A 23717-nucleotide genomic window follows, 5' to 3' on the forward strand; every position below is an offset into this window, starting at 1 on the left:
TGCCCCCAACCACAATTACATAATACATAACACAATTACATAATACATCTCGTATTCTCTCCTCTTTTGCACATACTACAGCTATCTGAGCTAGGCAAAACTCATTGAACTTCACAGAATTACACAATAACTATGGAACACCCAGGTCCTTTGTTTTTCGGGCTTATAAAATGCTAGAAATCATTTTATTTTGAACCTCTAGTCTAGTTTAAGATGAGCTAGTGTAGCAATTATATTTTAATTGTTAATTTATCTGTTTATAGTTTTGAGTAATTTTTCAATATTCCTAATATAAAAATTACATGATACCTATAACTGGCCGGCACTCCCCATGCTTCTGCGCCTCTGGCGAGTGCCATTCCTTTCACCTGCTTGCTATGCCACTGTTCTATACTCAAAGCTTTTATAGATACGTACATTTTCTTATGCTGAGTAGGCAGATCTTTATCTATGGAGCCAAAATGTCATCTATTAAAAGCTATAATACCACAGTCATAGTTTTAAGTGTTAATTAGTTTTTTCAAAAGTGTAATATAGATCTTAACTTTTCCAATGTTTCTTTGTTTGTCTATGATAAAATGTGAGAAGCTTGAATACTTACCTCAGCACTATTTATATATTTTAAATTTATTCTTAACTGTTTTAATATCTTAATAATTATCTCAACTGTTTCTCTCAGGTCCAATATGAAACTGACAAGGAAGAGGAGTCAGATTCTGACCAAGAGGAAAATGAAGGCAGCAAACTACTGGGGATGGAGTTGAAAACGGAGAAAGACGTGAAAAAGGCTATCAAACACCAAGCGACTAAGCAAGTTCAGAAAAGTAAAGCTTTTCCAGACGAAACAGAGATTGGAGAAGAAGAAGCAAATAAAAAAGTCACATAAAAATAAACATGAGAGAGTAAAGGCACGAATGAAAAAACAAAAATTTAAAGGAAATAAATTTAAGAGATGAAGTTGTATTAGTGGATATTTTTAATTAAAGTTTAAAAATATGTTTTCTAATATTTTCCAACCTTACGTCAATTTTTATATATGCTAACTGCTATACAGCTGACCTAAGAATCAACTATCATTCTCCTTAAAATTTTAAAAATTGGATCCTTTTTAAATGCCAAATTTAAACTATTCTTTTCTGGCCGATTTTGGAATTTTATTTTTCATTGTCCCAATTTAATTTTCTGGCACAAAAACACTCTGATTATTACCATCTCAAACATCAGTCTTCTAACATAAAAATTAATTGTATATATTATGTTTTATAAGATTAGATATCAATATACAGTTTATTAGGAACAAATTATATTTATAATTATAATATTATGATATATATAATTATACATTATAATTATTGTTTATAATTATATTTATAATTGTTAATTTTGCCTCAAAACCAACTAAGCATTACAACACATAATGTATAAGTCCTATTTTGTTTTTATTAGTATAAAAAATAACTGATAAGAAATGATAATACAAGTTAGTTTGGAACAGGGTTGGTATTTTATAGTGTATGTATAGATATAGTATTTTATTTAAAAAAATTTAAATTAAATTTGTTACATTCGATGATGAAATAAATTAGACATAAAACTTTTACAAGAGCAAAGTAAAAATGAGAATGAAGTAGAAGTAACAGGTCAATTTCCATATCATTCAATATTTAACATTTTTCAGAAGAACTGGTGAAGTAAGAATAGGCTAGGCCTAGTTTAGTTGTCTGTAAACAGAAAACTAGTTAGGGTAATAATTACTAATTGATGACCTCACAACACTACATTGCACTAAAATTCACTATATTATATGGTAGCTCCGTCGATGACCGGTAGAACCAGATAGACTGAGTCATTTTACAAAAACTATATACAAATTAAAATCACAATACTATATACAAATTAAAATCACAAAACTATATACAAATCACAATGGCGGTGGATGCAGAAAAAACCCACTGTCCAATTCTTGTAGGGAATAGATTGGCCTCTCAACCAAACAGCCCCTCAGATGTTTCTTAAACTTCCCAAGCTCAAGATTTCGCACGTACTCCGGCAGGGTGTTAAAAAGGTTAAGAGCTGAAGTAGGGAAGCTCCTCTGAGTCACAGCGAGCCTACATTGAGGCACATCCAGCTGGCAGGCCCCACGAGTGTGGTGATCATGCACCTGGCTCCTTCTGTCAAATGAATCTATGTTGTCCCGCATGTTATTAATAGCAAAGTCAGTCATTTTAATTATAGTGTAAAGGACTTACCCAAATAGTCATGTCCCAGTCTGTACTACTCTGGGTATTTACCATTATAACTTGCACTTATTCGAAGCAATTCCATTTAAGCTTATTTAAACCTAATATTTTATTTTAAAAACGTATTATATAACTTCAGGGTTATTAATTACTCTTTAATTTATTTCAAAAATATATTTATTTTTATGCTCAGTACAAACATTAGAAACTCAAACAAATTAGTCGTTATTATATCTTCATCATAAGTTTAAATGGAATGACAAAAATATATCCTAAACAGATCATGCAAAATACATATTTATGTAACAAAATATAACAAACATGGACTAGATCTCTAACAAAATAACAAAAACAAACTTAGTCAAATATAAGTCAAATAAGTAACAGGAAATACAAAAACATTAAAACACTATTATACACACAGCAAGTACGCTAGGTTTAGTTTTGTCAAGATGGTACTCCATAGTTATGAAAATACTCTTATTATTATTCAGATGTATAAACATAGTTAAACTTATAACTTACTCTTATAAGAATTTTTTAGCTGTGTCTAAAATTCCTTAAGGGTTGTTGCTGCCATTATTAATTTAATAATTATGATAATGAAGAAATAATCACTTAATGATCACTTTAATAAAAATGTTATTTCTACTTTTTTTTTAATCCAGGATAAAAATATGAGTCCATTAATTACAAACAAAATAAATCACAATGCTAATCATTATGTATCAACAGCTTGTCTGCAATAAACTAAATCATTTATTATAATTATAGCCTTTAGTGTTTTGAAAAAAAAACTAAAACTAAAGTTACATAATATAAACCATTATTTAAAACATATATATATTATATTTTAGCCAGTTAATTATTGACTGGCACTGAAAAATGCCTAATTTTATACATTTTATTTTATAGTATTGTTTAAGAGTTTTCCTTCAAAACTATTCAAATATACTTTGTAAATGAATAAGCAAATGTTGTCTTTTACTTTAAAATTCTTATTTATAATACTTAGAACTACAAAATTCTACAAATTAACTCATTAGCATATTAACTACCCTAAATAATAGAACCTTAAATTCGATCTGAAAATCGTTGATACAAAGTGCAGTTAACATAGACTAAATTTATAATATTTTTAAAATTTACATTCCTATTGCTCATTAGTGTGAAAATCTACAGGATTATTAAACATGTATTGCATTATTTGAGACTACATAACATAATAATATTATTACAATAATATTGAAATAAAAAGGCAGTGTAGAGTACTAATAATATATATATATATAGTTTAAATCCCAAAAATGTTGTGGCACTTGTGGAGATTATGTTATACTTTATTAAACAGAGCTTGACGTATTCAGCCTACTCATTTCTTTTAATGTTCAATAGCAGTTGTCCATGTCTAAGTACCATAAATGATTATAATTTTTTATATTTAACGTTTTTTTATATACAATTAAAACACTAGAGGAAACAAGTTTTTAAACTTGTTATCCATTTCTACTTTAAATCCAAAATATAGTATTTAATTCTAAATTTTATTCTGTTCATTTATATATATATATATATATATATATATATATATATATATATATATATAAATTTAAATTGGTATTATAATGTAAATTTATTTTCAGTATGTATAAAATATTATAATATAAAATTAAAATTTCCCAATGAGGATCCAAGTGTCAGATGTGATACAATTTGAGACGCTACAAGGAAGGAGGCATATGAGAACTACTTAATGTGTGATAAAAATCAATACCAGAATAATATCAACTGAACTGAAACTACTATTAATTGTTCTTTCATACAGTACTGTTAAGTAATTAGGTGACAAGGAATCAGTTAGTAATAACTGTAGCAGTAGCCAAATAAATGAAACCGCACTGTCCACCACGTACTAGGTGGTTGGTCTGCGAATGCTGATCTATTGTGACCTGTATTCTGTTGTTTAGTTTTAATAATTAGTGTTGTGTTTTGTTTTTATGTTTTAGAGTGAGTGAAGTTGACACAAACCATGGTGGTTGTGATTTCTGCCTTATGTGTGTCATAACACTCTGGTACGATTTGTTTATCATAAGCTAGATTGTAATTTATGTGTTAGGTTAGTTACTCACCTGAGGAAGAGATCAGATTGCAGATCTCGAAACTTAGTGTTACTGATTTTTTGTTTCACTAAATGATGGCAAATGTCCAAAAATTCCTGTTTCCTTCACAATCATTCCATCATTAAAAACAAACTGTTCAAACAAAGAATTTAAATTTTGGTCATAAACTGTTTTTAAATTAACCGACTTTGAACTTGACATATAATTTTTCTAACTCACAACAATTTTAAAATTTAATTGTTCGCTAAATTAGTTTGGATTAAAAGGATCCTCAAATTTTATATGTTAGTATGGATTATAGGGATTTTATTGTTCTATCTGCTGAATAAAAATGTAGCTCTAACAAGATGAGAGAGCAGACATCTTGGAGGCACTCTTATGGTTCAATAAATTATTGGGAAAGTAAATTGCTGTTGAAATTTTTAAAATTATATCATGGACCGCTATGGCTCTGTTGGTGTTTTACTTATTTTGGAGTTGGAAGCCTAGAGGGTTTGAGAATGGTGAGTCCTATAACATACATCACCACTGTTAAAATGTTGGGGAGGAAATAGATTGAGCTCCAGTAACGCAGACAAGCGTCAATACGTAACAGGGAGAATGCCATAGACCAGTATGAGAAGTGCAGCATCTTCCACCAGTAGCGGAAAAATGCCCAGACGTAGTTCACCTGGAAATGATCAGTAATTACATAAACATCTACTACAGTGTGACAAGTCTCAAAGGCATAATTAAAAGTCAGTAGTCATAATTAACTTATTGTTCTACATAACAGATCATAAGTTACAAATCTCAATAACTATCAGTAAAAGTTATGTTTATAGTCAAAATTGTCCATTACGTGTGCCATCATAATTGAATGGGTCCCACCAATAAAGTTCTAAGTTAAAGATTCTGCAACGAAATATTTTGTATGCAGAAACATTCTACACAACATCATGAACAAATATAAGGTTTCAATTACATTAGAAGCTCTGTAACTGATACATACAATACAGCAAATATCTGGCCTTGTGGTTCAGTAACATTCCAAGCAACCCAGAATGTTCACCTCGTCACAAATCAACTTGTCGCCAATTGATATAAATCCGTTAAACCAACGCAAAAAAAAGAAAATTAACAATGCAATTTGGTCTAGAAAGATCTTTAGAGCTTCAAGAAATACAGGAGAATGTTACATAACAAAGAAGAATAAACTTAATTAATCAAGGAAAACTTTCACTCATGTGAGATGAACTCAGCAATTTTCATAACATCTTGCTTGCTAATATTTTTTCTCATTAAAAAATCCAATTTAACTAATAAGGTTATATTCACGTTCATTTGTAAAAATAGTGTAAGCAACAGTCGTTTATGTGTTGCACTTTAAAATTTCCAATACTAGTAGTATCACAATGCTCCACAGTATTATGCAAAACAATAATCGTAATATTTTTTTAAAACAATAAATGACTTTTTATTCTCTGAAAAAAAATGTTTTATTTAGGGCTAGGATAATTACTGTTAAGATTTATTCAACTAACTGATGGCACTTCCAATACCAGCAGAAATGTGCAAGACTGATCAGGTGTTAGGAGGAAGAAAATTGGCAAAGGTCATATGGAGGGAACACTTGCCATAATGGTGAAGGAAGGGAAAAAGAGAAGGAAGTTACATGTTCTTCTACTGGTTGCTTCTCTTATTTTTTATATAAAGTTTTTTTATAATAAACATGTCCTACTGGCTGAACACCCCAATCATGTTCTGTTCTCATAGACTGTAGTCTGGTATATCTAAGTTTACTAAAGGATGTAAACGTATAAAAGTCACATCCTTCAGGCAATCTTCATAAAATGTGGAATTTTATGATCACTATTTCAATATTGTAAGGCTTTGGTAGCTAACAAAAAGAGGGTCAAATCCAAAAACAACATAATCAACTGTCAAAGAGGATGACAAAGATGAAATCTGTTTTCTTCCAGCTTCTTAATTACCATTGGCCTCCACCCTTAATAAACCTCAGATAAAGTTCAACAATAAACTAAATAACTATAAAATAATCAACTAAATAACAAATATACAATATTTGGACATTTTTGCTTAAGCATTTTTATAAAAATACCTATTATAGTATTTCCACTGTATGACATGATCATAACTGTTCTAGTACATATGACCAACTTGTTCGGTGACCAAATTGGGTGAGGTAATTTTTACATTTATTTTTAGTACAACAGTGAAAAATAAATTGTAAACTTTTGAAAACTAGGACTCATTAATCAATGGTTTCATACAAAAATTAAAAAACATTATTTTTAAAAGGGAGTTTAAGGACATGTAACCAAAAATCAGGATTAATGTTTTTGCTACCGTGCTATTTACCATTTTTAAAAGAATGCTGATGTGATAAATTTTGGATTTATATTTCTAGTTAAACCACAGAATCTAAGCAGGCGAAACAAATAAATTAGTCTAAATATTTTTAAACAAAAGGCGCTTCCGTCCCCCTGCCGCTGAGTGATTCCGTCCCCCTGCCGCTGAGTGAAGATTGTTTATAAATACTTCCTTGGCAACCGCGATAAGCACGGAGCGTGCACCAGGCATTTCAAAGGCTTTTTGTGAACTAAAAAAACTCTCCAAGAGACAAATCTATAGTATTGGATATAACTATATTTGGCGTTTGGTCAAAGTAGGCAAAGTATTCTAATTAACCTACGGCGTGAGAAGGGTTAATGTTTGCCCCTACTGTAACCATTCCCAAAGCAAACATTCTTTGAAGAGGCTGCTTCAGGATCACATTCCACATGTACATTCTGACTTTCTCTCACTGATTGGTCACAACCCCACAGGTTTGCTGCGATTTTGGCAGGACATCACTCTCAAAACTCGATTAAAACTGTTGGTTGATTAAACTCTACCTGAGATGCAGGACAAGTACATTTAGGACCTTTTGTGGCTTACCCCAGGAGTCCAACTTCCTCCTTTCCTTTTTAATATGTACACTGTCATACCAGAAACATAATCAGCAACATTATGTATGATGGTGATATTGCACAGTCGTACTATCACAACAATATTCAACCAACCATGCTGGTGTTGACAATCCTAGCTGTGCTCAAAGAAGATTTTAGAATATCTAATCATTTATTTCATAAAAATAATTAGTTTTATAACCCCTTTAAAAAATTGCATCTGGTGTACAAAACAAAAACATTAAGTAATTTTTAGCACTAAAAAAAAAGTCAACATTTTTGTAATAAATTAAAAAAAGTGGTTAACTTACGCCAGGAGGAAGTGTGTTGTTGCGGAATGCTTTGTAGAACATATCCTCTGCTGGAAGGTAGAAGGGAACAGAGCACAGACACAAATAATATCCGGCATACACTCCATGCCACAGACTAGACACTACAAACGTCACAGGCATCCTGCCAACATGTAAACAACAAAATACTTAATACCAGCTTGACAGATTTTTTAATGATTTCATCCCATTATATATATTTTTAATAAAAAAGAAAACGCTTTCTAGAAATATGCTAACTATGAACAAATATACTATTTATTTTTATTTATCTTTTAATCTGGTTCTTAGTAAACAAATCTTATACAGACTAAATTCAAATTGAGTAGCCTACAACAATAGATCTCATGAATCAAATACAAATTGATGACTTCCTTAATAGACTAGTTTTTAAACTTTTCTCCATTAATGGTAGATAAAAGGAAGAGTTACCATTTGGAAATTTTGAGTTGGGGGACATCACTCTTACAAAATTAACCCTTTGAAGCCGATTTAAATTTAGCATTTTTTCAGATTACGCTCATTTAAGGTGAAAAAATGAAAATGAAAATTCCTTAAAGCTAATTTTTTTATTCATTCCTAATGACTAATAACACACACACAAAATTTACAATAATGTAATACTTGCATTAAAATAATTATATTTTTTCATAACAATGGAATATATAAATAAAAATCAAATTCGGGTTACAGAGAGTAATCATACATGTGATGAAAAATATGAAAACATCCTCATTATCGTCACTGTCAGTATAATTGTTTAAAAGAATATCACTAATATCATCTTCATCCACATCATTATAAGCACTAGAAAACGTAGCATTCAAAACTTTAGAAACAAAATCGTCATAATCAGAATCGTCTGGGTGATGAACCATAATTACACAACAGAAAAGAAACAATAAAAACTTGATTATAACACCGAAAACATGGTAACAATAACTTTTTACAACTGTTTGTAAAAGGAATGACAACGCAAGAACACTTCCCAAAGGCACAATGCGTGCTCCACTGATAGTCGGTAATGGCGGATAGTATTGCCGGTTGCATCCATGGCTCTGACTCCTGTGTGTGAGGGGGAGGTAGCACGCGTCATACAGGGATTGAATTCGAAAAAAACATGAGACAGAAACGGGATGTCAGTGTGGTTACTTAAACGCTGCTTCAGGCACATATTGGAACCACTCACAAAGTTGATAAATTTTTCATTTGAATCTGGAACTTTTCCATCGCTTTTGAAGACAGCCAAAGTCATTCCAATTTTCAAAAAGGACGATCCTTGCATTGCCAGCAACTATCGTCCTATTTCAATTCTGCCCGTGTTTAGCAAAATTTTTGAAAAGGTTTTCTCTGAAAGACTTGAAAGCTTTCTGGAAAACAAGCTAGTTCTGAATCAAGAGCAATTTGGATTCAGAAAAAATAGATCCACAATCGATGCCGTGAATAACCTTTTGGACAATGTTGTCGATGGATTGGAGAGGCGAGAACATGTGCTTAGCATATTTCTTGACCTTTCCAAAGCATTTGACTGTGTGCATCATGAGACACTGTTGCACCAGTTTGGAGAGATGTGGCGTTCGGGGGCTTCCACGGTTATGGCTAGCCTCCTACCTAAAGGAGCGAAATCAGACAGTGGAGATTTCGAACGCCTCATCAAACAAAATTAAAGTGCCTCATGTTGTCCCTCAGGGATCTATTCTTGGGCCTCTTTTATTCCTGATTTATGTCAGTAGACTGAATTCTGTGATCCAGCATGGAAAACTTGTTCAGTATGCTGACGACACGACTCTCTGTTTTAAAAGCAAAACATTGCAAGAACTGTAAGTCACAACGTTCATAGAACTCAATTCCTGCATTCAATACTTTGCTGAAATGAACTTGGAAACAAACCAATCCAAATCGAATGTTGTACATTTCTGCCTTAGGCAGAATGAGCTTTCAGAGCGGCCAGCTGTATTTGTGGATGATGTCCTTTTAGAGGAAACATACTCCACAAAGTTTCTAGGATTGTTCCTTGACAGAGGATTGACCTGGGATGACCACGTCGACAATATGTGTGCTAAAATTTCAGCAGGCATATACGCCTTGCGCCACCTAGAAAAGCTATGTTCCCCTAAAGTTCTAAAAATGGCCTACTATGGCCTAATTCACCCACACTTTGCGTATGGAGTGAGACTTTGGGGAGGCTGTGCCAAAAACAAATTTGAGCGAGTCTTTAGACTCCAAAAAAAGGCTGTCAGAATAATTAGAAAGTTAAATTACAGAGAGTCATGCAGGGAATCTTTTAGGGAGCTTGAATTTCTGACATTGCCCTGCCTCTATATATACGACATGATCATGTATTGCAAATCAAAATGCAGTATGGTCCGCGGTGAGGACATTCACCAATATGAAACCAGAGGCAGGGACAACTATCGAGCCCAACAGCACAGGCTGACAGTTACGCAGCATCTGCCACAACAAGTTGGTGTCAGATTAATCAATAAGCTCCCGGAAAGTATAAAGAACTCCAACAATAAAAACTAATTCAAAACTCGTATAAAACGCCTATTGGTGTCTAGAGCGTTCTACTCTGTCGATGAATTCATGATGAGCCACTGGGATTTATGAGCGGCATAAGATCTGGAGTCAGTGAGAGTGTGCTTGGGTGAATGTGTGGAAGGGCTGGTTTGGATGCATGTGTGAATGCCTTAACTTTGGCATGTGTGAAACTATTTACAAAATGATTTACTGACATTTGCAATGCAATGTAAAATTGTAAAAATGCAATAAAATATGATTTGATTTGATTTGAGTATCGTCATCGGCGTACAGACGGGAGTGGGAGAACAGCTGCCAGCAACAAAACAATGTATTGCTTACTTACTGCGGCCGGCTGACAGCTGCAACTGGATTATTTGGTCAAGCCAGTACATTACTTAGTATTGTGGCTTATATATTGAGGTTATAAACTTAAAAAACAGTAATTAAACATATTTTTATCGATCGGCGGAGAAACATTGCGGAATATTCAGTCTACGGCGTGCTAAGAGTGAAGCATAGAGTGGTCACATTTTCTTGTCCTAAATGCTACTCAAATGAAAAAGGATGGATGTCACTCTAATAATCACAACCTCTCCTAATACAGTTTAGGATTTTTTAAATCTAAACTAAACCATAATTTATTTTTAGAGATTCTAAAACACTAATGAGAGTCGACCACTGACCTGTAGGACTTTACTGGGAACCGTTTGTATACGTTGACGGCGAGCCAATGTTGTATAGTCATATTCCATGCTTTCATAGAGGATCGGATGGTGGGCTGGAAGTCTGATCCCCAGGCATCGATGTTGTAGATGGCTGCGAAACTGTACTGTTCCTTCTGTGCCAACTCGGGACTGGCAGCTCTGTTAAAACACATTTAGTTACACATAATATAGCTATGTTGGGAAGGGTTGATTCAATGTGAATGTTGAGTTTAGCTCTAATTCACCAGTATAGCTTTAGTTGTGAAATCCAATCTCCAGTGTGTGTGCAGTGACATCTGGAGTCATGTTTGTCTGAAGGGATCCAAAAAAATTCTGTGGCAAAGAAGCTCATAAACGCTTTGCATTGTTTTGACATGAGACACCTAGACAATAAAATATAGTCATAGTCATAGTCATAGTCATAGTCATATTTCTTTATTAACATATTCTTCAAGAACAGTAATAGAGTCACAATGTTAACAAATTACATAATTGATATTAATAAATAATCAATACAAGATGTCAGAGCCTCCAATCTTCCTTGTTTACTTCTGTGAATTCTTCGATGGTGTATATTGGGTGGTCCACCAGGAAGTTGTGAAGACATCTTTTCAAGGCAGCTCCCTTGAGGTTTTTCACAGCTTGTGGCAGGAGGTTCCTCAGCTTCCTACCAATGTAGGATGGTTTTTCCTCGAAAAGTGATGTCCGATGTAGAGGTAGTGTGTAATTTCCTGCATGGCGTGTGTTATGTGTATGAAGGGTTTTTCCTGTTTGTACATGCAGTTGGTCAACATGCAAAATTACTTCTTGTATGTAGAGTGCAGTAATTGTCATAATTCCCAAGGTTTTAAATGCTTGTCGGCAGCTTTGTTGGTGTTCGAGTTCCGCTAGGGTTCGGATAGCTTTTTTCTGCAGGAGTAGTACTCTGTTCAGGTTTCCTGCAGAGGATCCACCCCAAACAGCAAGTCCATACCTCACATGAGTTTCCACCAAAGCATAGTAAGCTGTTTTTGCTGCCTCCAAGTTGCCGATACATTTTATTCGGCGTACTACATATATACCAGTGCTGATTTTTTTGCAAACCTGGTTTACATGCTCAGTCCACGTAAGTTTGTGGTCAATAGTTACGCCAAGGAATTTGATATGGTCTTTTCTTGATACATCAAGTGGGTTAGGGATATGGTCCTTCCTCTTGCTGAAGTTGATGTGAACTGTCTTCGATGGATTCATGGCTAGATCATTCCTTCTGCAGTAATTGAGGGCTTTACTGAGAGAGCTTGTGGCACTTTCGTACACTCCTTCAGCAGAGTCATTCTTAATCAACAATGTTGTATCGTCTGCATACATCACACAAGTGGTATTGTGATCACGTATATAAGCTGGGAAGTCATTCACAAATAAGACAAAGAGAACTGGGCCCAAAACAGATCCTTGCGGTACTCCGCGGGTAACAGGTAGTGGATTGGATTGATGTGAAGTAGTTACACCATAAATGGTGGTTTGCAGCTCGACTATTTGAGATCGGCCTGTGAGGTAACTTACAAACCATTTGTTAGCTGTGTCTCTGATTCCTAATGATGTTAATTTCTTTGAGATGATGTCGTGGCCCAGGCAATCAAACGCCTTGCTGTAGTCAAGAAAGAGTGCAGATACGTATTGTTCTTTGTCTATTTGGTCAATAACATGTTCAACAAGGCTGATGATGGCAGAGCTGGTTGATTTTCCTTTCAAAAATCCATGTTGCTTTTCGGTTATCAGATTTTCTTGTTTTAGGTGAGCCATGAGTCTGTGTAGAGCTATTTTTTCTATGATTTTTGAGAATGTTGAGATTAGAGAGATGGGACGGTAATTTTGGACTTCCAGTGTTGAACCTTTTTTATGTTTGGGGTATACTTTAGAGAGCTTAAGGGCTGTAGGGAACTCACCAAGGCTGAAGGACTTATTAATTATGCTGACTAAAGGCGGCATTAGCTCTTCAGAGCAGTGTTTCACAATTTTAGAAGAATATTCATCCACTCCACTTGAAGATTTTGATTTTAGGGCATTTATGATGTTCCGTACTTCATTGATGCATGTTGGGGTTAGATATAGAGATTTATCAACATAGTTAAGTGGAGTTTCGTAATTTTCATTATCATCTGCGTCCCCTGGGGAGCAGTTATTCTGTTTCAGCGTCAATTCTGCTACTTCTGTGAAGAAGGTGTTAAAGTGGTCTGCAGTTTGTGTGGGGTTGTCCACATGTTTCCCATTCACTGAGAGACATATGTTTGGCTGTAGTTGATGTTTTCCTCTTCTTTCATTGTTTATGACATTCCAAAGAGCTTTACTTTTGTTGTCAGCCGAGTTGATGAAGTCAGCATTAGCATTTTTTCTTATTTCTCTAAGTTTTTTATCATAATTTTTTCTTTTTTACCACCATATCTTCTTTGTCTTGGGTATTTCCTGTGGTCTCAAATTTGTGCAGGGCTTTTAGAAAGTCATTTTTAAGGTCTTTGGCCTCGTTGTCATAATACACATGTTTCCTTTTGTATTTTTGACTACATTTTTTAGTAGGACAGGCAATGTCTAGCGTTGCTTGGAGAGTTCTATGAAAGATGTTGTATGCTTGCTCTGCATCTGGGGCCATATAGACAGCATTCCAGTTTTTATTCATTAGGAGAGATTTTATCTGGTCTGTATTAGAATAACAAAAGTTTCTCTTGAGAATGATCTGTGGAGGGATGTTTACTCTCCAGTCATATATTTTTATAATTTGAGCAGTATGGTCAGAAAGTCCAGTTTCAAGTATGGCTGTGCCAATGTTGTCCTCGATTATGTTTGTGCATATGAAGTCAATTGAGGTGGCAGTGCTATGTGTGATACGTGTTGCAGGAAGTGGCAGTCTTCGGATGTTATGGGTGTGTAGTTCATCTTCTAGGATAGTGTTGTCTAGGGTTGTTTTCATCCTGTCGATGTTTATGTCTCCAGCAAGCATGATTGATTTACTGTGTGCTTGAGTATATTCTAAGATGTTGGATAAGGCATTTACACCGGCTCGTATATTCTCTTTGGGAGATCGATATACCCCGAGAATGTGTATGTATTTACCCATGGATTCAATTACTGCCATGGCTGCTTCACAGTTAAATTCTTGGCAGAGGTGGGATATGTCAGTTGCTGTTGTGCAGTTTTTGAGGGTTTCTTTGGCATATATGGCAACACCACCAAGCTTATGATTTTCTCTGCAGTATTCTGCTATGAGAAAGTACCCTTCAATTTTTGTATTCTCTATTTCTATTTTTTTCAGGCCATGTTCAGTAAGCACTAGTATATTGGGGTCAATGTCATTAAGAAGGTGGTTAAGTCTGTCTAATTTTTTGTCTAGTCCACGGATGTTTTGGTGTAGTATTTTTAGGTTACTTAGGTTTGTTTTAGATTTGAGTTTATAATATACCTGTTTTTGAATTTGATCTTTTTCTGTTGGGTTTGGTCTAAAAAATGATGGTTGTTTTTTTGGCTTGTATTTTCAGTTACTGTCGTCAGATGGGGTGATAGAGACTTTTCGTTAGTAGTGGTAAGTTCTTGTGTTGCCTTATAGTGCTCAATATACTTGTCGAAAAAGTCCTGGTATGTTTCATTGGGTGCTCATAGTGTAATCTAGGTGAAGGGTTAATGGCATTGTCTAATAAGGTGCACAATTGAGTGCACTACAATGTTCGGACACGATCCCAAAACACAGTGAGCAAACAAGTTCTCTTATAAGATGCATGCTTAAGAACTACTAGTGATCAAATTATATAATAATGTAGCATATATGCCTGAGTTATCACAAGAACAAGTAGAGAGATAGACAGACACATTAACCAATTTTAAAAGGCCTCCATAGTAAATTAAGAAAACAATTGAAATAAAATAAATACTAACATACAACAATTAGGTTGAACTTTGTATTGGCTTGGATTACTATACTGCATTTCATCGGATTGAAACATGGAGCAGCATTAGCTTGGGAAAAAAGACTATGATTTACTGTCAACATAATTGAACCACCATTTCTAGCAGACATTTTGATACAAAGATTATAATGGACTTTTTATAACACAAATTATATAAATAGAAACATACGAGGGTAGGTTGTAATATAAAGCAGAACCTTGTATTGTTTAACATTAAGTTCAAGCTTTCTTTCAAAGGTCTTTTCTAAGTTGTCACACTAATATCAGCCTTGTTCGAGTAAACTACCCAACGCTATATAAACTCACATTCTGCCAAGGGTGAAGAATTCAGTGGAGGGTCCCTGCCCCGGCTTAGGCTCTGTGACAGCAGGGTATGCCCCTAGTCCACTCATTGTGAACACACACTCTGAGAGACGCATTCCGATGTACATCCGCATGCGGAAGTTGAAGAATGATGGGTACAGATACCAGAGGCGGTACAGCATTGAACGTTCTGTGTAGAACTCATCACTCAGGGCATACTATGGACATCACACATATTTTTAAAATAATTTGTGTACTTATTTTCTCTGTGCAATAGTAATTAATCTAGATCATCATCCAAACAAGAAGATTATGGTAGCTTTTAAATGTCATTTTGTTATTAATTTTTATTTCCTGGATATCCTAGTACTGCTGTATCTGTTCCTATTTGCTTTCTAGTGTAATTACAAAAAATTCTTTTCTATCATACTTAATGGTTACTTTTTTAAGAAAACTGACATAATTTATTGTTATATACGTATTTTGAAAGTTCTTAACATTTGTTTATGAGAGATCATTAAAAATGCACCACTAACTTTAATGTCACTGCATTATTTTGTTACATGTTGTTAGTTATAGATTTCATCAATAAAATCGGCAACATTCGTTTAAAAAAAAGCAGCCATTTTGAGGTAATAATGCTGTTTGATTTCTGCACTGTTATGTGATTATTTACAGACTGTGAAATTGCTTCATGTTATAAAGAAATGGTCAGTTGTAAAACAAAAATTTTACTGCATTAGATAAATACAGTAAAGTACTAAACCAAAGCAATAAAAATAGTTTACCCATTGAGTAGTTATTTAAGTAATAATATTTTTCATTTGTCACTTGAATTTTTACAAATCATTGACGTCAGGAATACAGCACTCGGCCAGGTCACATAACCCCTTAATTACTACTTACTACTAAGAGCAACAACTGAAGGAAAGAAACTTTTAAATAATTTGAGACAAGAAAATAAGTAGAGTTGCCATATCACTGGATTTCCCCAGATCACTGGATTTTGAAAGTAAAAATATAGCTCCTGAGCATTCCCACAAAAATCTTAAATAAAATCTTTTTTTAATTTTCCTACAAAAATGTGTTATTTAACAGAAATGTGTCAAAATCATATTTTAGAACAAAAATATTTACGAGGGTAATTCGGAAAGTAAGGTCCGTTTTTTTTATTTAAAAAAAAACCACAACAGATTTTTAAAAAAAAACTTGTTTTATTTGATTCCTGACATCAATCACTATTTTTCTACATAATTTCCACTTTTGTTTAAACACTTGTCATAACGATCTACAAGTTTTTGAATGCCGGTGTCATAGAAGTCGGCCACCTGCGACGATAACCAGTCTTGTACTGCTTGTTTCACCTCGTCATTAGTGTCGAAGCGCTTCCCGCCTAGGAACTCTTTTAGGTAGCGAAACAAGTGGAAGTCGCTCGGCGCTAAGTCTGGGCTGTATGGCGGGTGTTCTAGCTGTTTCCAACCAAACGATTTAATGAGATTTTGGGTTTGGTTGGCAGAGTGGGGTCTGGCATTGTCATGCAGCAACGAAACTCCAGCTGTCAATAGGCCACGTTGCTTGTTCTGTATTGCTCGTCTAAGGTTAATCAGAGTGTTGCAATAAGAGGACGCATTTGTTGTTGTTCCTCGCTCCATAAACTCGACTAGCAATATCCCATGTCTATCCCAAAACACTGTCGCCATAACCTTGCGTGTGGACAATGTTTGTTTTGCTTTCACTTTAACCGGTGACGTCGAGTGACGCCACTCCATCGACTGGCGTTTTATTTCTGGGGTTATGTGGGAAACCCATGTCTCGTCACTCGTCACAATGTGGTCTAAAAGGTTATCACCTTCCTGATGATATTGGATCAAAAATTCAAGAGCAATACCCATTCTTCTTTTTTTGTGTTCCTCAGTAAGCAGCCTGGGAACCCAACATGAGCACAATTTGCAAAAATCCAAAATTTCAGAAACAATTTTAAACAATATGGTTCTACTCACGTTTGGAAATTCTATTGCTAATGAAGAAACAGTGAATCGCCGATCTTCACGAATTTTTTCATCGATGGCTTTCACCAAATCTTCGGTGATCACTGAAGCCCGACGAGATCATGGTTCGTCAAGGACATTTTCCCGTCCATCTCTCACCCACTTCCGCACTTTGCTGTCACTCATTGCATTTGGACCGTACACTTCACTTATCTGTCGATGAATATCCGCTGCTGAAACGTTCCTTGCTGTCAAAAAACCGTATCACAGACCGTATTTCACAGTCGGCAGGGCGATCAATAGTTTTAAACGTTTTAAAAAGGAACAGACAACAGCAGACTACAACGATTTTACTGCAAATGGCGTCGTCCTGCGCTCAATGCATGCCGGGAGTCAGGGCGCATGCGCATTTCGCTGCTCGCTTACTGTTTGTCTGGTTTACGCAAATCAGACCTTACTTTCCGAATTACCCTTGTATATTAGTAACTTTATTTCATCATGTAATGATTGTCAATGCTAAACCTAAAATTACTGGGTGGGTTTCCTTTGGTGGGAAACTTCTTTATCTTCATAAAAAACCTATGATAAAAACGTGTTGTCGATTACTAAGGATAAGAAAATTTATGGCATAGCAACCAAAGTAACACAAGTGAACCAAACCGAATAGAGGACCAAAGTAACCAAACCGAAACAAGCATTTTTACTAATCCCATTTTTATTTTTAGTGATTACTATCTGTATTGTAAAAGACATTAAGTTGTTATGTTAGCATTTTAGCTTACGTTTTAAGGCTTTATTGTTTGTAGTATTATATTTTGAATAGAAATTAATTGTGAGTGTTGAAACAGACAAAAATATATGCCCAAGTAAAAAATGTGAAAATATTTTCCTGTCTTTTTAATTAGTTCTTCAGGATAAATGATGAAGTAGGGGGTTCTCACTGGAGTCTGTTGATGTATGAAAGAGAACAAAACGGCTTTTTTTTACTTTGACTCAATTGGGGATTATAATTTTCCACATGCAGAACAGTTTGTAAAAAACATATCTAAGCACCTGGGATTGGAAGAAATCACACCAATACACAAAGTAGCAGTACCGCAACAAAACAATGGTGTGGACTGTGGTATATATATGTTGATATTTGGGGACATACTCATCCAACTTATAAATCAGGGTAGAATCCATGAAATAAAAAATAATGAAGGTGATTTATGGCCAGACATTAAAGCAGGTGATATTATAACTAAGCGAGCACAACTAGCTTTCCTGCTGCATAATAATAACTTTATTGCACTCAGGTCTGATACAGTTGCTGAAATGATGTATCAAGTACCCACTCCTACCCCTAACCTGGCTCCTAGTGAGTACCCAGCTTCGGCGAGCTCCATTGTCGATGCTTCTGCAAACCACATAGCTGACTCCAACCTAAATGTAAATAACCAAAATTGTAAATGTAACATTAAAGATTTCAGAAAATGGAATGAGGAAAAAAAAAGAAAGGAAATACAAAGAAAAAACCAATCAAAAGAGTTCAAGATCCTATTGCTATTGCCATTCCTTTAAGCAACAAGCATGAGGTTTTAAATATCGTGGTGCATGACTCGGAAGTTTACTCGGCACAAATTACTAACAAAAAAAAACCGTGCAAAAAAGAAACAAAAAAAAACATTGATCACTAGACTAGCATCAACAGGTAGAAGGAATGAAGATGGTAAAGAAATAATGGATGTTGAGTTCTATTCAGACAGCCACGGAAGGGGCCTTCCTGAATTAATCGGTGCCCTTAGCAAGGGAAGGATAAGAGTAAGTGGTCTTGTTATGCCTGGAGCTACAACCCAGAAAGTGTATAGACAGGCTGAAAGAGCTCTTCACCGTCCCCTAGTGATAATTGCAGGGACTAATAATGTACTTAAAAAGTCAACAAAAGAAATTTACTTAAATTTAGAAAAAAATTTGCAGTGTCTAAGTAAAGAAAGAACTGTATACATAACAACAATCCCCAATCGTTATGATACAAATCCCACTGATCGAACACATCATGAAATAGATTTAGCTAACAACTACATCAGAGAAGTTGCAGTAAGAATGAAAAAGATAAGCATCATTGACTTGGAGGACCTTAAAAGACATCACTTCACTCGTCATGGTCTACACCTAAATTACCAAGGCAAAAAGAAACTATCTTATATGATAATCAACTCTCTGAGCAAAACTTCTGTATATGAAAACGAAACATTTCTACCGGTAGACCACAACAATACCACACAAGAATTACAAAACGTTAAAGATAACACAGAAATACTGGTGAATAGTGACATAAAAATAATTGAATCCAATATGAGAAAGATAATTAATAAAAATAAAAATAATGAGCATCTAGCATTTGCCCACTGCATTTCAAGAGACTTCAGTCATAAACGGCATATGAGTGCTGGGGTAGCAACCGTCTTCTGTAAACAGTTCGGTAAACCGACCACTCTCCTTACCAACTATTTAACCCACCAAAAAAGTATTGATGGAGTGAATGTGTACGGGTTGATTACTAAATCAGACTTTTATAAAAAGCCAATTGTTTCTAATTAGGACACAGCCTTTAAGCATTTCACAGAGGACTTTAAAATAAAAAATTTAAAGTATTTAATTTGCTCCCCCATGGGTTGTGTCCGGGATAATATTTCAACAGAACACTTTGCAGCTAATATTGTTGATTTCCAGCAACGCACAGGAGCCTCTGTGCAGATTATAATTTTTAATGAAAACTCAAAGCGACCATTAAGAAATGGACTCTCTTTCATTGATTTCAAACAAAGTCTGCATACTGCAATTTCTGCTCATCTGTTAAAACAAATGGAGACCAATCCCAACTTAGAGATGGCTGAAGCAGTTCAACCCCCCTGCAGTTCGAGCTCCCTGCATTCTGCAAATGGAGATCGAAATGGAGCAGATGCAAACACTGGACTGGTGACGCCTCAGGAATGTGATATATCCCTTGTGACGACTTCACTGAATGAATTTCCACCTTTACCAACTACGACTAGAACTGTTTCAGATAGTAACTATTCCTTTAACTCTTGTAAAATTTCAAATATCTCATGCTCCAAAGCTGATGAAAATGTAAGAATTTTTAAGCAAAACAGAAATGTGAGACCGGATGCCTTGCCTTTAAACTCCCCAATAACTCGGATCCAAAGCCCCACTTAAATAAATTAAATAAAAAATATAAAAATTTTTCACCAAAATATTAGGGATTTACAGATTCGTGTTGAATCTTTAGAAATAACACTATCCGAATTAGACCCACTATAGGAATTGAACTTTGTCAGGACAAATTATTTGAATGTTGTTTAGCTAAATTTAAGATAGAAAAGTATAGTTTTATATTAGCAGGAGTTTATAGAACACCTCAATTTAACAATAACGAATTTTTAGATAGATTAAACTCTCTTATAGAATTTCTTGTAGCAAAAGACAAATATTTAATCATTACAGGAGATTTTAACATTAACATGTTAAATGAATCTAAAGAGACAAAGGAACTTAAGAACATTTTAAATCGCCATGAAATGAGTTTTTTAATTGATTTTCCTACTAGAGTGACACCAACATGTAAATCCTGTATAGATAATTTTTTGACAAATATTAATAAAAATGAAGTTAAAGTCTCAGGAATTATAACAGCCTTATCTGACCATGATGCACAAATGCTCGAATTTCTGCAAACCCAAATAAAAACTGGGAAAACGTTAACTTTTGTTGGAAGACAATTTTCATTAAATAATATGGTACTTTTTAAATCTTTATTGGAAAAAGAAGATTGGCTCCCAGTCTTTTACTCAACAGTCAATGAAAAATATGATTGTTTTGACAGTATCTTCAGATACTATTTTAACCTTTGTTTTCCGCTTACACAAATTAAAAAAGAAAATAAAAAGCACACTTGGATTACACAAGATTTAAAGGATGAAAAAAATGAAATAATTTGTCTTAGTAAATTGTCAAGGCTTACAAAATCTGATAATTTAAAAAATGAAGTTAAGAATAAAGTTAAACAATACAATTCAAAACTAACTAAATGTAAGAAAAATTATTTTGACACCAAAATCAAAAACACAGAAAATATTAGTAAAACAACATGGCAAATTATAAATAAAGAAACAAAAAAGAATAAAAGTAAATGTGAAGGCAATCTTGTACTAAAAACTAAAGAATCATCTATTAGTGATCCATCTCTTATTGCAATCTCCTTTAATGATTATTTTATAAATGTGACAGATGCACTGTTAAAGGATCTTCCTTCAGTACAGCCAAAATATGACAAATGTGACAATCACAAACCTGGTAACACTTTATTAAAATTTCAATGCCTGCCCTTGACTGAAACAGAATTGATACAAATTTTTGACTCTCTCAAAAATAAATCGTCTAGTGGATATGATGGAGTTCCAGTGAAATTGATAAAATTTGTCAAACATTCCTTAAGTAAACCATTATTGCATTTAATAAATTCTTCTCTTATTACAGGCATATTTCCTGACAAATTAAAAGTTTCAAAGGTTATCCCAGTCTTCAAAAAAGGCTCAGCAACAGATATTCAAAATTATCGTCCAATTTCAATTTTACCATCAATCTCAAAAATTTTTGAAAGAACCATGTATCATAGGTTAGTCAAACATCTAGAGGTAAATGATCTTTATGACAAGGCACAACATGGATTTCGAAAAAATAAATCTACTATAACAGCATTGGTAGAGTTCACTGAATCTATAATAGAATCAGTTGACAAAAACGAAAATGTAACAAGAATATTCATGGATCTGTCAAAAGCTTTTGATAGCACATCTCATGACATTTTACTCGGGAAATTGAAAAATTTAGGAATCAATAACATCCATCTAAGATGGTTTGAAACATATCTTTCCAATAGAAAACAGTATGTTGAGATATCTCACATAGAAAATAACAAATTACAAAAATTTCAATCTAACATCCAAATAGTAAGAAATGGAGTACCTCAAGGGTCTATTTTGGGTCCTTTATTATTTATTTGTTACATAAGGGAAATGCCAAAGTGCCTTAGTATTCTTGAAAATAACAAAAAACAGCTCTGTTTATTTGCAGATGACTCAAACTTAATCATTTCTGCCAAAACAGAAGCTGAATTAGAAATAACGGTGTATTTGGAACTTTCAAAATTACAAACATTTTTCATTGACAACAAATTAGTTCTAAATACAGAGAAAACTAACTTTATTTCTTTCAGTACCAAACAAAGTAGAAAACACTCAAGTCCCAATATCTTATTAAATGATTCCTGTTTGGGTCAAGTTCGCAATACAAAATTTCTAGGACTAATCATAGACAACAACCTTAGCTGGGATTTGCATATTGAACAGGTGATAAATCGTATCAATTCTGGAATATATGCTATTAAAAGACTGTCTTATTTATGCAGCTTATCAGCTTTAAAGATGGTCTTTCATGCCCACATTCAATCCCATATTGCATATGGAATAGGTGTGTATGGAGGAACCACAAATCAAAATTTTAATAAAATTCTTATCTTGCAAAAAAAAGCACTGCGAATAATGTTAAAAATTATTTCACTGAACTAAATATTTTAACAGTGCATAGCCTTTACATTTTAGAATGTGTGATGTATGTTAAGACTCATCAGTCCAGTTTCAAGAGTCACTGTGAAAATCATACATATAACACTAGAAATAAGAAGGAATTAGTATTACCTAAGCATAATTTGGAGTATTATAAAAAAAAAACTTCTTATGCTGGAATAAAATTTTTAAAATCAATTCCAAAAATAATATCAAGTGTTCGAGACATAAAGAAGTTCAAATCAATGTTAAAAAAGTATTTAATTCAAAAGGCATTTTACTCATTTGAAGAATTTTATACAATATTATGATTTTACTCATAACTATTATAGTAACTTATTTTTAGTGACGCTATTTATTGTACTCATGTACAAAATATAAATAAAGATATTAAATAAAAAAAAAAAGATCTAATTTTCTTATTTGCTTCTGTAGTAAGTATTTTCTCTTGCTTGCTTAATGGACAAAAATGGAATACACTAACAGTAGAGTCAATTTAAAGCATTTTATATATGAAATATAGTTTTAAATTACATTCTTATCAAGAGTTCTGCAAATAACTTTTGTAAAATACAATTTTATGAAAGAGATAGTAAAAATTGGTATTACAACCATCATCTCCTGGCTCTAGTAACCTACCAGCTCTATCCCCACAATTAAGTGGTGTGTCCTTTCAGATGAATAATTATATTCATTGATAAATGAATGATGTGATGATTGAGATTCAGTTGGTTATTTTTAAATAAGTGGAACATTTAATCAATAACCTAAATGGTATATTGGTAGATGGGAATATTTGTAACTATATGTTTATAATGTAGTTACCATATTGTGGGTTTATGTTTACTGCTTCTAAAATATTAAATTCTAACTGCTAACTGATAAAGTGATCAAAACTTATTTTTGAATTTTACATTCTATTTCTACACCTTGCTAAACAAGGAAATGAGTTTAATTAGCAAATAGTTAATGTTTGGTTGGTTTTTAAATCTTGATGTTAATACGAAATATTTCT

At 33.7% G+C, this 23717-nt stretch overlaps 2 protein-coding genes across 3 annotated transcripts in view; one reads left to right on the forward strand and one right to left on the reverse strand.

Moving 5' to 3' along the window:
- Nucleotides 1-677: 677 nt before the first annotated feature.
- Nucleotides 678-1425, forward strand: LOC124371897 (nucleolar protein 12-like; the record flags this gene model as incomplete). Its single annotated transcript, XM_046830263.1, is given in 1 exon segment — nt 678-1425. A coding segment is annotated over 1 exon segment (209 nt), but the record flags the coding sequence as incomplete, so codon positions are not given.
- A 3193-nt stretch (nt 1426-4618) lies between these two features.
- The window catches only part of LOC124371898 (lysophospholipid acyltransferase 7-like), a 46840-nt gene continuing 27741 nt past the window's right edge, over nt 4619-23717 (reverse strand). For both annotated transcript variants that reach the window (XM_046830265.1, XM_046830266.1), the window contains 4 exons: nt 15109-15323; nt 10847-11026; nt 7623-7764; nt 4619-5030 (listed from right to left, as the gene is read on the reverse strand). In XM_046830265.1, the coding sequence (XP_046686221.1) occupies nt 4827-5030; nt 7623-7764; nt 10847-11026; nt 15109-15323 (741 nt within the window). In that variant the 3' untranslated portion in view covers nt 4619-4826. The remainder of the gene's footprint in view (nt 5031-7622; nt 7765-10846; nt 11027-15108; nt 15324-23717) is intronic.

The sequence above is a fragment of the Homalodisca vitripennis genome, unplaced genomic scaffold, assembly GCF_021130785.1.
Source record: "Homalodisca vitripennis isolate AUS2020 unplaced genomic scaffold, UT_GWSS_2.1 ScUCBcl_2224;HRSCAF=6758, whole genome shotgun sequence".
Classification (NCBI taxonomy): Eukaryota; Metazoa; Arthropoda; class Insecta; order Hemiptera; family Cicadellidae; genus Homalodisca; species Homalodisca vitripennis.